The sequence below is a fragment of the Cololabis saira genome, chromosome 1 (assembly GCF_033807715.1).
Source record: "Cololabis saira isolate AMF1-May2022 chromosome 1, fColSai1.1, whole genome shotgun sequence".
Lineage (NCBI taxonomy): Eukaryota > Metazoa > Chordata > Actinopteri > Beloniformes > Belonidae > Cololabis > Cololabis saira.
Window position 1 is genome coordinate 40,816,272 of NC_084587.1, and position 16,119 is coordinate 40,832,390.

General features: G+C 44.6%; 2 protein-coding genes across 2 annotated transcripts in view; one reads left to right on the forward strand and one right to left on the reverse strand.

The window, feature by feature from the left end:
• Positions 1-16,119, forward strand: part of LOC133445838 (E3 ubiquitin-protein ligase TRIM39-like) — a 205,187-nt gene that overhangs the window by 11,188 nt on the left and 177,880 nt on the right. The window lies entirely within an intron of this gene.
• Positions 3,433-16,119, reverse strand: part of LOC133445813 (echinoderm microtubule-associated protein-like 6) — a 56,448-nt gene continuing 43,761 nt past the window's right edge. The window contains exons 32-42 of the mRNA XM_061723279.1: positions 13,121-13,294; positions 12,787-12,995; positions 12,546-12,703; positions 11,231-11,345; positions 10,855-11,043; positions 10,595-10,767; positions 8,313-8,475; positions 8,110-8,213; positions 6,253-6,406; positions 6,059-6,159; positions 3,433-4,227 (exon numbers count right to left, since the gene is read on the reverse strand). Coding sequence (XP_061579263.1) covers positions 4,203-4,227; positions 6,059-6,159; positions 6,253-6,406; positions 8,110-8,213; positions 8,313-8,475; positions 10,595-10,767; positions 10,855-11,043; positions 11,231-11,345; positions 12,546-12,703; positions 12,787-12,995; positions 13,121-13,294 — 1,565 coding nt within the window. The 3' untranslated portion in view covers positions 3,433-4,202. The remainder of the gene's footprint in view (positions 4,228-6,058; positions 6,160-6,252; positions 6,407-8,109; positions 8,214-8,312; positions 8,476-10,594; positions 10,768-10,854; positions 11,044-11,230; positions 11,346-12,545; positions 12,704-12,786; positions 12,996-13,120; positions 13,295-16,119) is intronic.

Consider the following 16,119-nt stretch of genomic DNA (forward strand, 5'->3'; position numbering starts at 1 on the left):
CACTATTAAAAGTCTTGGCCAACATCCCTCAAATGTGTCTAAAAGAGTGTAACAAGAAAAACTTCACTGTAGTACTCCATTCCTGGCTTTTTATTACAGTGTTTTTTTGCGCCGTGAAAGATGCTTCCTTTTCCCCCTTTCCTGTCAATCATTGCCCCGCTCCTCCTCCAAACCTCCTCCAACCAACCGCTACACACTTCTGCCGGCGTCTCCAAACACACGCGCGCACACCACAAACACCCACACACACAGCCCAGACAGGGCGAGTACAGCCCGGGGATGAAGTCCAACCGGGACCAGAGGACCGGGACCGCAGCTCCCCGCGAGCAATACGCTCACAGCGGCGTCGGAGAGTTAAGCCGGGAGCGACAGGCGAAGCATGCACGGAAAAGCAGCAGGGCGAAGCAGACAGTCCACAGCAAACAATCATAAAAATAAAGGCATGCAAGCAGCAGTGTCTCCTTATCTTAAGTCCAGTCAGTGGCCGCGGGTCTTCTTAGCAGTTCTCCTCCGGTGATTAGAACAAAAGAGGCTGTAAACAGCTCCTTGTTAAGCCTGATTTATGGTTCCGCGTTAAATCGACGCAGAACCTACGCCGTAGGGTTCAGCGTACGGTGCGCGTCCCGCGTAACCCTACGCCGTAGGCTCTGCGTCGGTGTAACGCGGAACCATAAATCAGCCTTTATGGTGCGCTGGAGAGGAGAGGAGGCAGGGAGCTGGGTGGAGGGGGTGGGGATTTAGCGGGCCCTGACGTCACGGCCCGCCACCAAACCAGGTGCGCCGTTTTTGCACAGTTATGCGGAAAATCCCAGAAAGCACACAATACACTGAATGTTAAAAGTTCGTTGTTTTTTGGGTGTAATTGATGTCAAGACACCCAACAAAACACAAAAAATCAAGAAAAATGTGTTTTTCGTGTCACAATACCTTTAATAACGCTATCATGGGCCTAAAAGCTGCGTGGGAAAGGGATTTGGGGATCACATATGAGGATGATGAGTGGCAAAAACTGGTGAAGGAGATGCTTACACCAATGAGGGACGCCAGGTCTAAACTGGTTCAATTCAAGATATTCAACAGACTCTATTGGACACCTGTGAGAAAGCATAAGGCAGGACTGAGTCTTTCCAACATCTGCTGGCGATGCCATACGGCACAAGGGGATATCACCCATATGTTCTTTGACTGCCCTAATTTAGCTATTTATTGGCAAAGGGTCATGAAAAAGATCAATGATAGCCTGAACACCGATGTCGCTCTCACACCCGCGTTTTGTCTCCTGAATAGCCTAAATAATTTGAGAATAATCGGGAAAAAAGAGGGTTATACTGAGACACTGGGCGGGGGGTAACAACCCTACTTACACAGAATGGTTCACAGCTCTGTCAGAAACTGCATCATACGAACGTCTGACATATAAAATAAATGGGAAATTAGACACTTATAATGAAATCTGGGACCCATTTCTAACACAGATCATGGATCAGGGAAATGTAAACTAACATAAAAATGACTGAAGAGGATTCAGAAACAAAGTCTACAGTGCACCATGTTCGACTGGCGGGACGGGGATAGGGTCAGGGGATGGGAGAAAAAATGTCCTTTCAGATCAAACATTCACTGGGTTAGTTTTTCACGTCTTCATATGTATATGTACAGCAGGCATATGTTATATGTACTTCTAGGTATAGAATTTCATGTATAGTCATTATTCAATTTTGATCTTTTAGTATTATTTCACTTGTTCTGTGTCTTTAGTTTCTATCATCAATGTCAACCTTTGGCGAATTCAGCTGTATCTGCTATTTTTTTAAACTTATTTTTATATACCTCCATTATTCGTATATTTTTGCTGCTCTGATTATACATCTGTGGATGCATTGGACTGTTGTGATGAATGTCTGTGAAGGAAACAATAAAAAGCATAATTGAAAAAAAAGAAATAGCAGTAAAACCACATTCATTGATGAAATGACATAAGGGATGGAAAGGGGGATGATTTGGACCGTTTTTATTTCAGGGGGGATGCCATCCCCCCTCATCTCGAGTACTGATTATAAGTAACAATATTTACCCACCTGGAGGAGTATCCACTTTGCCCATTGGGAACAATGAGATACTTCCCATCTTCTAAGCATTTCTTCACTTCTTCAGGTCGTCCTCCCATCCCTCAACAGCAGGAGGCAGAGGTAAGATGATATTGTCCCGTTTGAGCAGTGACAGGTGGTGTTTCCACATGTTTTATATCCCCAACGCTCGGAGAAAGAGGATTAACGCGTTCACTCAGCATGTAAACAAACGCCGGTTCCGGCAGCACCGGAAGTAGCACCCATAATTCACGCAAAGCCTCATGGGGGCTAGGAATAAGGTGGATAGGAAGTCTTTGCTTTTTTGGCAGAAATGTCGTCTCTCTCGTTACATCCATCCATCTCTCTTGCTCTGAGTTTGTTCCCACGTCGCCACTAATCTCGTGAGAACTGCCACCCAGGCTACAGCAGGTGGCAGTTCTCACAAAGCTAGTGACAATTCCATTTGGAGAGACACAGGAATGCTTTTTTAAAATTATTATATTATAAAACGGGAAATTTACGGGTAATTACTAATACGGGAGGACGGCGGGAAAGAGGGGTAAAATACGGGAGTTTCCACGCCAAAACGGGAGACTTGACAGGTATGGTCTGGGCAGGTGTGGAACAGGTCCTGCAAGAACCTCTGAACCTCCAACTGTTGTCACGGCAACATCCAGCTGCTTGGAGACAGTCTTTTCGTCTCTTACCTGCTGGTTGGAAGGTTCTTCCTGATGTCCTTTACTCCCTCTGGTCCATGAACGCCATGGAACCACAACATTTAACCCTTTAAACATTCAGCCTGACTGACAACACCTGAGATGTTCATCATCACTTCAGTTTAACACGTTGCCATGGAAACGCCATGGAGGACCAACTCACCTATCCAGGTCGGTTTCATTAGAACAAGGTCTGATTTCCATAAGTTCACGTTTAAAGGAGCTGGATTGAGGCAGGATTTATGAAAAATAAGTTTTCTAGTAATAATGTCAGATGAAGCGTTCCAAACCCAAAATGAATGAGCCCTCTAGTGTATCTCTCCGTTGCCTTGAACAGGCTGTGTGCTGCAAAATGTGCTGCAATTCGGTCCCGAATTTCCCGCGCTGGGCTGCGGATGTGACGTCACATGACGCTGCATGCACGTTCTCCCCGTTCTCCCGTGCCGGCTTCACTGTTGGCTGCAGTACCCCCAACGGCCGTCGTGGTGAAGGGTGGCGCTAGAGAGTCTCATTTCTTAAAAGGAGCCTCATGTTCCTTTAATCAACTATGACTTTAGTTTGAGTTTATTTCAGCAGTTTATTTCTGTCTGCTGTCTCCGTGCAGCAGACAGCAGCTTCATCCACAAGAAGACACCAGATTCAGCTTGTGCTCGTCTCCTTTATTGATAATAAACAAGTCAGAAGGTTGCAGCCGGAGTTTGACGTCTCCAGCTGCGCCCTTCAGTGGTTGCAGGAGCTGAATGTTTCCTCCTCGCCCTGATGGAGGAGGAGCTTCCACATCCTGGAGGGGAGGCCTCCAGGTTACAAGCCCGAGCCAGGCGAACAGCTGATGGACATTTAAAAACAGTAAACAGAGGAGATGACAGACTCATCCCAATTGGAGGAATCAGACTCCACACAGAGGCTCAAACACTCACCTACACGAGCAGGAACGCTGCTTTTAACAAACATCTACGTTCTACCTGAACACGTTTACATCCTACCTTAACACATCTAAGTTTATTGTGTTTGGAGGTAGAGATCTTTTTTTTTCTACAGATGCGGTTCTGGGATCAAACTGGATCCGTCTTAATCTGGTTTTTGCGTCGTCTTCATCACACACGAACACCACACCGGCATCCAGGTGTGTCGCAGCCCTCACGATGGTAGCACCACGGTTTAAATGAAGTTGTGTCAAGGTTTGGTCAGAGTTCGTGAAGAAGGCACGTCTGACACCATCACGCTACACGGCTCTCGCAGGTTTCTGCACTAAGCTAACCACAAACACAAACACAAACAACGCCGTCGCTTCCATCTGGATGTGGGGGAGGAGTCACGGCAACGGACGGCACCTCCCCCATCAGCAGCAGGAACTCATCGCAGCTCCGGTCACGATCATCGTCCCTGGTCCTCGTGGAGCAGAAGGTTCAGGAGGAGGTCACTGACACTTCCAGACAAACAGGCTGCAGAGAAAACACACACACACACACACACACACACACACACACACACACACACACACACACACACACACACACACACACACACACAAACATTAAAGCAGGGGCGGACTGGACATCTGTGTGATCTGGAGAATCACAGAACGGCCGGTAGTCCAGGACGGCCGGCGGCCGGCCACAGTGTTAGGGCTCGGCCAGGCGGGGCTTTATAAATATATGGGCTTTATAAATTTATGAAATATATGAGCATGGAGTCGGCGTGGTGAGGAGCTGCGCGGCGGACAGTGAGTCGCTCGGTGAAGCCTGATTTATGGTTCCGCGTTAAATCGACGCAGAGCCTACGGCGTAGGTTACGCGGCGACGCACAACGTACGGCGCGCGTCTCCGCGTAACCTACGCCGTAGGCCCTGCGTCGATTTAACGCGGAACCATAAATCATCCTTAAACCACCTGCAGCCCGTCAGCTCAATCAGGAGGAGAAGTTAAGGAGCGGCTGCGAGTCATTGCTGGTTCGTTTTGTTAACTCTGAGCTTTGTTGCTTTGTTTGTTAGTTTGCTGGTGTTTTTTTTTCCTCTCTGTGATTTTTAAGTTATTTGTGAAGAAGTTCTGAGTTCCCTGTGGGAGTTTTTTTGTGTTTTTCTATTAAACTACGCCTCGTTTTGGCTAAAGTTTAACCCGGTTTTATTTTTTAAATTATCTTCAAAACATAAAAAGAAATCGATCAAAAAGGTGCACAACATGGACTTTGGTAGAATAAGAACAAAAGTGCATTTGGATGAAGGGAATGTCATCCTGACTTCCCACATGAAAAAGATTGTTGGAAACAGCTAGGCACCAAATATAATACATTTAATTTTCTCAGATGGCAAAAATAAGAACTTTATTGATCCCAGATAGGAGTAATTCATGTTGTATCAGCTATAGAGAACAAGGTAGTGCCGAAAAACAATATATATCCCCCCTCACAAAAATAAGAAAAATAGAGAAACATATTTTCTCACCAACAAAACATATTTAAAATTTTCCAAGTAACAAAATAACATATTTTTTGGGCAATGAAATAACATTTGAACCATCTTTCAGACAATTAAATTTGTTCATGAGAAAATATGTTTCTCTGTTTTTCTTTTGTGAGGGGGGAGCACACAGGCACAAGAACACCTGGAAGCATTCTCATCCTCATGTCCCTTGATTATTAATCTCTGGGAGATTAATAAAGTCTACTATTCTATTCTATTCTATTCTATTGAAAATGACAGAGTTGCAGAAAAAAGTGACCTGTTGAAGAAACTCCTTATCCCTAAACATTGAGAAAAATGACATTGCTGGTTTGTTTTTAGGTTATTCAACCTTCATTTCTATGTGAGTATTGAAGTTAAACTGTATATTTACACCCTCATTACATTGTGATTTATCATAACTCATACAGTGTTGTGTATTTATAGATACCTGTTTTGTATTGGTTCAACCAGAGGGACTGCAGTGAGACCTTCATTTCTATGTGAGAGTATTCAAGTTAAACTAGAATACTATGCTCTTAACACATCTAGTCAAATCAGTGCTATTGCTATCATTTGGATGGCATAGTATCATGAGCCACAATTAAGTATTGTGACACTCATGCCAGGCGTTATTGTTGTTGAGTTTCCACGCGCCGATTGCTTTGGGCCGGGCCTAGTCAAAGTCCAGGGCCGTTTTTTAGTCCCAGTCCGTCCCTGCATTAAAGACATCAGCTTGCTCCACTGGGAGGGGCTAAGCAGACAAGCAGGGGGAGGGGCCTGAAGGCTGTACTCATTTATAGGATGGTTTAACTTCTGCTCCTTGCTTCTCTCACCTGCAGTCGCTGCCGCCGGCACTGATGACGAATTTATCATCGCAGGAGAAGCGAACGTTGGTCACGTGAGCAGAGTGACCAAAGTAGCGCTTGTGTTTTGCCTGAAAAAAAAAAAAAAATCATCTGGATGTCAAATCAAGAAACTTCCTCTGAAACTAGCATTTCAGGAAGTCTGACAGATAAAGTTCACTCACAAATTTTTCCGAGCAGGGGAAGTCAAAGAGCTTGATGAGACCGAAGTCGTCTCCGGTCACGAGGCTGAGGCCAGCGTGAGACACGCACGCACAGTTGACGTCGGCCTTCTCAGCGTTACGGGGCCAAACGCCGAGAACTTCGTCACCAAGGATGCTGAAGAACAAAACAGACAGAAATGTTGCTTCAGTTAGATGCTGGTAGCTACAGTCTTGTTCCCAAACCCCTCAGATAAGACCCAAAGGTCCCTCTGAAGACACAGCGGGATGCTCACTGATCTGAGCTCAGTCCTTTCAGCTTTACACAGTTCCCTTCTGCCCTGGTGAGTTCTCGCTCAGTTCCAGGTGGCTTTGCTCCTTGGAGGCTGTTTCCTCTCACATCCACAGTAATTACTGTTATTTCATAGGCTTTGGGTTAACTGGACTAATCTGGAACGAGTTGAATTGTGTTATTGACATGTCTTGAGACATCTGTCGTGATTTGGCGCTTCATAAATAACAATGAGTGGAACCGAAAACATCCAGATAGACGCTGTGTAGAGGAGGAGGGCCAGCTGATCCACAAACTGTATCTTAGAAGAGTTTCTTCCAGAGGAGGAAACGCTTCCAACGTAGAAGCACATCTACACAAGCACCACCCCTAACTCCGACCAATCTAAGGTGCAGCAGCGAAGAGACGAGCACAGCTGGTAGTGCAGCCGCCTCAGCTAGGAGGTCCGGGGTTAAATTCTCACCGGGGACGCTGTGGTGCTGAGTGCGCTTTTACTTCCTGGGGTTGGCGAAAAAAGGTCTTTCTGTCTGGAGTTTGCATATTCTCCCGTGTTACCTCACAAAAATATGCAGCAGTCCTGTGCTATAGAGGGAATGCGCATGACGTCACAGATGCAACTTCACAGTGGGTTACGCCCACTGAGTGGCAGAAAGACTGAGTGGCAGCATAGACTTTCAGTTTGAGCACTCGAAAACATCTAAAATGTGAAAGAGCTGTTGTGCGATCGACTGTACTCATAGATTTAGCAAGAAATCGGAGTTATCGTTTTACAGACTGATGAAAAATAAGCTTAAGAGAGACAAATGGATCGCTGCAATTCACAGAAACAACTGGATTCCAGTCACCGAAACGTGGATTTGCGGTTCCCATTTTGTATCAGGTAATGTTGGATTTTTGGGTAACTAACGTTAAACGGTTAAATCATAAAGTTCAGTGTCCTCATCACTTTAATTTTGCCAACAAATCCTGCCTTGAAGTCGGACCAAGCGTCAAGACTTTTGTAAGCCTTCAAGCTTTGCTTCGTGTATTTCCCCGGCGTAGAAAGTTAAGTACATATAAATATCAGGAAACTCGATTCGTGGCCAAATATTAATGTCCATGGACCACTGGTTCTTCAGGTAACTGTACGGGTCACTGTCAAGTCCAACTGCCTTTAATTTAAGCCGATAATCTGCTGTTATCCCATCTTTTCCACAGTTTCCCTACTAGTTGCAGCAATTTTTGCTGGATGTTTTGCCACTCAGTGCGAGTAAGGGGGCGTGGTCCAGCGGGGAAGTGACGTCAATGCATACCCTCTATACACCATAGAATAGAAGCATAGGAGCGGAGATTGAGGAGACTTGAGCTCAGTGCAGGGACTGACTTAGGTAGGAGCACTGGGTGAAAAAAATTGGAAAAAAAAGACTTGCTGATTGTTTCCATCTCTGGTGACTCTGGTCCTGCAATCTCCAACAGGACGAGTACATCAGTAAAGTAACGAAGGACTCTGAGAGTTTCTGAGGAAACCCTGAGAGGTTTCAGGTTCCGTCAGGCAGAACAGCAGACGTTTACATAGGCCGAGGCTAGCTTGAACCTGAAACCAGCCTCACCTGGTCCAGGTTGCCCAGGTGATCCTGTCAATGAGGGACTGCTCTGTGACAATCCTCCCAGAAGGGACCTCGTGTACCTGCCGGGTGTAGGTGCTGGTGGACACCTGACAAGAAAATGAAGAGACCGGCATTGAGAATTCAGCTCTGTCATGCTGCTCTAACCCCTCACTGGGTCCTGACTCAACCACCTCCTCCGGTCTCACCTGGACGTGTTTGCTGTCAGCAGAGAAGTCCATCTGGATGACAAAGCCAGGGATGTCCTTACAATAACCAATCCTGTTGAGCGACGGCCCAAGGGAAAGGTCGTAGAAGTCAACAGCACTTTCGACCGAACCCACCGCCAGGAACCGGTTGTCTGGACTGAACCTGGAACATGACAAAACCCCCACATGCATGACCTAGAATCGTAAAAAACTGTTCCTTACAAGGTCTGTTTCTGATGTTCCTGCACTAAAACAATGTATGTGTGATCCAAAATGAGTTTATCTCAGTAACTAACACATGTCACCAAAATAAAAGACACGCGAGATCCCAGCAGAAGTGAAAAAATGAGTATAAATACCAGATCAGAGTAAATGAGGACCACAGCACAAATATGACCAATCTTCCACTTTTAGAGCTGATATTTGGTTGAATCCATGAAGTTGGAACCTAAACACTCCAGTAATCTTTCTAGAACATCTCATCATTTACTGGACTGAGATTGCTGTACATTTAGTCATAGCTGTCTCATTGATATATTTCAGGTACAATCCATCAAACTGCTTTTATTTGACATAAAGGTCCCTAAACCAGTTCACAAACCCATGTCACTTTAGGAGTTATCCAGTCAGAGTGAAGGTAAGTCTGTACGTTTGAGGAGATGATTTCCAGGTGTCCTGCTTTTGTACTAGTTTTGTAGACACAGTCAGACACCATGATTCAGATTCACCTCAGAGTCGTGTAATTTCCTCAAATCCAGAAGAGTTTTCTCCTGGAATCTGATTTCTGATGGTGAAACACCAAAGATTCGACTGAATTCAGAGTTGTACTGTAATTGTTTTCTTTTTCTAGTCAGTGACTTTTTATGTCAGAGTGGTCATCCTTGCACTGTTACAATCTGTGGATACTTAGTTTAAAAACACAAATAGGCTACTGTTGGTAGCATGTAGCAACTGCTCGCTAGTGATGTATTTTGTGGGGGATTCTCATCTTTATGTGATGTGCTCACTTGTTGGTTGTGAATTTAGTTTCATTTGGGTTACTGGTTTTCAGAACATTAAAGTTCAACTCAATCTTGTGTGTTTTTCTTTTTCTTGCCACATATGTAGATTATCATGCTTTGTTTGGTTGAGAATAGGGGTGTAACGATACACTAATCTCACGATACGGTACGATACACGATATTGAGGTCACGATAACGATACGATACGATATAGCAGTATTTTTTTAACAACCTTGAATGAGGTAGTCATGAGGAAATTGTCTTTTATTTGAAAGACACAAAATAATGCTGTGCGTTTGCCCTATTGTTACAGTTTGTAATGCTTTATAACTGTTTAAGTTTTAAAGAGAAAGCCAGGCCAACCATTTTCCACAAACTGAACTAAAAGTAAATGTCAGGTTTGCATTATGCATCTTCAGTTTCATACAATAAAAATATTATGCCACAAACTGAATAGTTTCTCTCATGTATGATTTGACTTTTTTCTTTTCCAGAAATTTAACAACTAAAATTAAATAAATAAATAAAAGTAAATAAATACATACAATTTTACATCATAAAAAAGATTGATTCATGCTCACCTCACAAGTGTAAGAGGAGATTTATTTTTGTTAAGAAGGTTATTTTGGCAATTCATGGTTCTTATTTTATAAATATATTCTTTATATTCTGTAAATCAGGGACTATATTAATGACACTAGTCAGTTAATCTGTAGTTGTTAGTATGTTTTAGATTGGGCGGAGTGATACAGCACTAGGTGCTGTGTTGATGTTCTAAAATCCTACACTGTTGAGCGGACATTGAAGTACACTGGAACTTAGCAGAAGTTGCCTGCGTGTTTATCCTACTCACGACCCCAAAAAGGTTTAATTTAATAAGGTAAGGCTTAACTCTACACCAGCCTTACATAAGTAAAGGTTCAGACCTCAAAACGGGACTGCAAAACGGGACTAGTTTCTTCTGAGCGGAGGAAGATTTTGGTCCGCGCGGTCCGGCCGCGGTCGGATGCGCGTTAGTCGGATGCGCGTAGTCAACACAATAGATTAATATTAATAACCCAATATCGCGATACAGTTTGTCACCTCCACGACACGTATTGTGACATTTTTGTATCGCGAAATTTCGTGGCACGATATATTGTTACACCCCTAGTTGAGAATGGCTTGAATGATCTCAGTGTCACCTTGCCCTAGGTACATCTGGTCCTTGCTCCCTGTACCTCTGATATCTGACCCCCCCATGCCTCTGACCCTTGCCCTCAGTACCAGGGTGATATTTACCGGATGTCCTGGATGGTGACGCTGCGGTCTCTCTTCTTTCCCCAAACTGTGAGCGAGTTGACCAGAAGGACGATGAATTCCCCATTCTCCATGCCAATGGACACCATTTCTCCGTTGGGACTGTAGCAAGTGCACTTGGCAGGATGACCCAAACTGACCTTGTTCAGAAGTTTCTGGATCAGAGAAGAAGAGTAAAGTAACATGTTTGACCACGTGGAGGCTTCAGACGGCCTCAGATCCTCTCAGGTCCTGCTCTGTACCTTGTCTGCCAGGTCCCAGATCCGGATGGTTCCATCATCACTGGCAGAGATGAAGACATCTTTAAAAGGGTGAGCGGTTAGTCCCCAGATCCCTCCCTGAGTGTGGCCATTGATCATGGTGTTGGAGGCAGCGTTCTTCTCCCCCACCTCTATGATCTCTCCATCTTTGGTTCCCACCAGAATTTTACCCTGGATCACATAGTCTGAGGTTACAACTCCAATCACAGGAACTGAGATAATTCATAAAGTCTTCTGGATATGACAAACTGAAAATGTCCAGGTGAAAATTGGGATTTTGGGATGGAACAGAAGTTGTTACAGCTCAGCTTTACATGTTATGGCATTATTGTTGGTTTGATCAGAGGGGCAGTCGTACCTTCCCTCTGCAGACAGACCGGACATTCTCCACCGGCTGACCGGTCTCCAGCTGAAAGGCTCGACAGCGCTTCATCTCCTGATCCCAAAGCTTCACTGCTCCACCTTCTTTGGTCCTGACAAACACCAACAAATATTCTCGCTTGACTTCATGACTCAGACCTCAAAATGTATGTGAATTAAAGGTCTAAATTCAAATTACAGTTCCTCTCCTGACCACCAGGGTCTGGATCCAACAGTGGGTTCATCTCCATTTAGTTCCATATTAAAATGTTAATCTTTACAGCAGAAATAAACATATTTACAGTCTTCTCCATAGTGAGGGTTCATATCCATGACATGACAACTGTACAAGGGTAATTTATACATGAATAGGGGCATTAAGTTTTGATTGACAGCTCAAATTGGTTAACTGGTGGCAGTCCTCACTTTAGTTTCTAATATAAAGACCTAAGAACATAGAGATTAATATTTTAAAGAGAATATTTTTAGTCGTGTTATTAATTGCTGTGGCCGACTGTGGGTTGGTCTGGAAGGTTCTGGGTTAATCTGGAGGGGTCGGGGGATGAAGCTTAGCTAAAGAGTAGGCAGCAGTTAACTTCATTCACAACTGAAGGCAGCTAGCTGGGCTAACTGAACCTCTAGATGGTTATCGGCTAGCCCTGGCGGCAGCTGGAACTGCTGAGCCGCCCTCCACGTTGGTCTGAGCCCTTCAGACACACCAACGTTACCCCGACCTTCACTGGGAACTAGTTCCAAAAATCCCAGAGAACCAATATGTGTTGGTACATTTAGGGTCCTGGTAGACCTCATTTCAGTTCTGGTAGCACCTGTTTCAGTAGCAACACTTGCACTGAGGATGTTTTGAAGAGATTTGCTCAGATGAATGTAAAGTAATATTAATTAAGACCATTTAGTTAGCATTAGGGATTAGCCTGATCAAATCTGAGCTATACAAGCTAACTTGTAGTAACTGAGATAAAAATCCCATATTCCAACACCCCAGGACTGCTTGTTCCAACCATTTGTCCATCTTTGGATAAGTTGGGGTGGGCAGAGTCATGTTTTTCCAATTTGACACTGCAGAGAGAAAAGAAAGAGGCCTCAAAAGTGCTCTTCACGGGCCTCTGGTTGATCCCACGGGGGGGTTTGTCATATTCTTAGAACTGGGGTTTGTCCAGACTGTGGTGTAAATCTGCTTTCTATTCTTTAAAACCAGAGGGACTGCAACCATTCGGTCCAGTTCTGGACTCTACGTAACCGAAGGTGAGCACCTGGCAGAACCTGCAGAAGATTGTGTGGACGGAGGTACTTACGGCCGTTCCTTCCCCCCAGTAACGATGAGTCCGTCCCTCAGCGTGGTGTACATGGTGAAGACGGGGCCGCTGTGTGCTTTGGCCACCACTCGTACCAAAAAGTGCTCCCTCCAAACGTACACGTCTCCGTTGATCGCACCGGTGAACGTCAAGTTGTTCTGGATGAGACGAACCGAGATGTACTACAAACCGATAAACCGTAGCTGTACTTGCAAATGCTTGATTCAAGCCTGTGACTTACAGCCCCGAAGGCGACAGACAGCATGGTCTGCATGTGGCCGTCCTCCACCGAGCCGATCACACCTTTCTTGTAGACAAGCGATCCTCCGACCAGAGTCCAGAACTTGATGTGTTTGATTCCCACCGACACAAACTGGGTGTCGGAGTCGGGTCTAAACTCCACCACAAAGATCCGCTCAGCGTGGCCGCCTTTACTGGTCACCTTAGTTCCTAAAGAAGAGATCAGAGTCACACGTTAACAGTTCTGCAGCCGTAATCCCTGGTTGATGCTTCAGCAGAGTACCATGGCCAAGGACTGCTCTGAGTAAAAACCTTTGGTTCCTGTCATGACCCACCTTCCTGCCACCTCCACACTGTGATGGTGTGTTCAGGCTCCACTCCCACGGACAGCAGCAGCTTCCCTGTGGCGCTAAAGTTGACGTATCCAACGCCTTTGGCATGGGAACACCGCAGGATGGAGAGGGTCTGCTTGTTCATTGCATCCCAAATGTGGATGGATGGGGCCAGACCTTTAAGAAGAGACCAAAAACTGTTGGAACTACAAAGATGAGAAATCTGAGCCCCCATGAGTCTGTGGAACCAGGGACCTGAGGCACTGGTGTACCCCTGGAACCTGGAACCACAGGATCCACAATGAAGAAGAGCAACAAGGACACAAGCTTCCTGGAAACTGTGGAACCACAAACCTGAAGTTCTTAGAATGTCAATATGGTGCAGAACCAAAGAACCATGGTTGTAGTCTAGCTCCTTACCAATGTCTTGACTACAAAAACCAGTTACATCCATAACCAAGTCACTGGTCTATGCGTATACTGGTACAACTTATCAAGGACCAAGAAAGCAAGGCTTCAGGTAATGCTGGTCCTGCAGATTCCAGGTTTCCCCCCTCCTACAGAACTGAGGGACTAAGCAGTAAAGCACTACATCTTTAGCATCCTAACATCTGCAGAGCTGAAAACAATGTCTAGACTAAAAGGAAGGAAGGAAGATCCAACTAAAAGGAAAAAGAAAATTAAGAAAAGAAACAAAGATCTAGAGATGAGTTAACTAAGTCTCCCGAGGGTCTAAAACCCTCAGGTATGTGCAGCTAACGGAGGCTTAACACCAACCAAACATGAACTTCTAGAAGGAAGCAGTCTGACTACGACCAGCACAGACAGGACAGACGGGTTTACTACTCCAACATGCTGAGAGTCAAGGCTGCCCCGAGTCTGGTTTTAGTTTCTGCCACCATGCTCACACTGACGAGGACAGACATGAAAAGTGTTTCCAGAAGTTTTACTGCCGATAACAACACTCAACCGAGCAGGACTCATTCGGCATTTCTCCAGCAGTCACAGTTTGACATTTCTTGGAATTTTCTCCTGCACCTGTCAGTAAGCCCCGCCCCCAAACACAGATGAGCCAATGGCTGTTGAGTATCAGTTCCACAGGGACCAGAACTCAGACATCTGCAGCTCTACAGGAACACAGTGAAGATCCTGAGCCCTCATCTGTTTATGGAGTTTATGACAGAAAACTTTAAAACCTTATGACCAGCAGGGTTTATTTTTATTTTTTTTCTACACATCCGTCCACAACATATATACAGTAAGTTTTATCTGAATGGCCCTCAATGAAAGGGGGTCCTTTTGTGTTTAAACGTCTTAAAACTGGAACCAATGCTGACAGTCTGTTAGCAACAGTAACTGAGGGGGCGGAGCTTATTCTCAGTCCAGTTGTTATTCCATCATGCTAGCTCAGCTAGCCCCATCTAAACATATGCTAGCTTGCTGAGTTTATTTTGTTCGCTCAACTTGAACTTTGTCTCAAGATTCAAAGATGTAAAGTTCATAAAGACTCCCAAGAATCCCAATTCTGATTTTCTTTCACTGAAAAACACAAAATTAACAACAAAACAAATCAGAACCAATCAATGATGAAACTATACGAGACTGAAATAAAATTCCATAAATTCACCAGGATTTCTTTCACCTGTTTGTGTCCGTCTGAGTTTCTGAACAAATGAATGTTGAGCCAAAGATGAAACCATGTCGGGTCCCTCAGCTGCAGCGGGGCTCAGTATTACAGCAGAATCATCATACGTCAGTAAACCGCAGGCAACAAGAGGAAACACGTTCACCAACAACAGTGTAAACGTCATCACGTTGTACAGTTTGAAGGAACATCTGGAGTTTGTCTTAGATGTCTCAGCATCTAAACGTCTGTTGGAGACCAGAACATGAATCAAAGGTGTTTTATAATTGCAGATCTTATGGTCATTAATGTCGTTCCAGCAGAAAACCAACGTCAGAACAGATGTGATGGAACAGGACTGATGTGGTGGTGGTTCTATGTACCTGACATCCCCACCTTAAGTCTGTACCCGAACAAACTGTTAGATTAATCAAAGTTTTGTGCTTATGAAACCATTAGAAACTATGAAGAATCAGAATCAGAATTAGAAAACTGCCTGTTTATCCTCAGGACATGCTTTGACATACTCAGGAGGTTAAAACTGAAGGTTGGCCTGCTGACTTCCTGGTTGGTCAATGAACCATTGTTTTTAGGTGTTTCAAGACCCCCATCACATGTTAACAGATGACAGGGCAGCCACTTCCTTGGAGATACTCAAGGGGGGGGGGGGGGTCGGCTGTCCTGGGAAAAGCTGACCCATTGTGTCTTTGGACACATCTGTTCAGAGTTTCTGTTTTAGTTCCGGGAGGCATTTGACCCCTTTTGACCTTTCGTGTTTTATAAAGCTTAAGTTTCACATGTGTGGCTTCTTAAACCTTGATGTGTTACCATCTGTTTTTGTCCATTGTCCATCTATACACTGTCCATCTATACATACAGTCTGTTTACCGAATATGGTCTTTTTCCTGTCACCCTTGCTGAATAAAAAAGGCCAGACTGCAGGGAGAATTTGTGAGAAGGCCTGACGAGTTCTAAGAGGAGGGCCGTGTTGCCCTGAAGCTCCTCAGACTTCTCTCCGAAGCTTCTGCAGAAGCGCCTTGAAAATCATTCCACAGTCTTTGTGTCTTTCCTAAGTTATTAATTTATGTTGTGATGATTTAGGAACCTAACACAAACATTTATTTTCAGTAACTTCCAAAAACAGAACAAGGATGGATTTAACTCCAGGATGTTCCTCAAACTAAACACAAAGTCCTGATCATGTTCACATCTTTTAGATTTTATTTATTTCTTTAACTGGGAAACGGTTTCTATTTAGGACAAACAAGTTTGGAATTTGGGGAAGTTAAACAATTTCAAAGACTGAGGAAGACTGACGTGAAGTTTTAACACTGAAGTTTTACTGAGCATGAACCCCGAAAAGCTTAGTCTGATGACC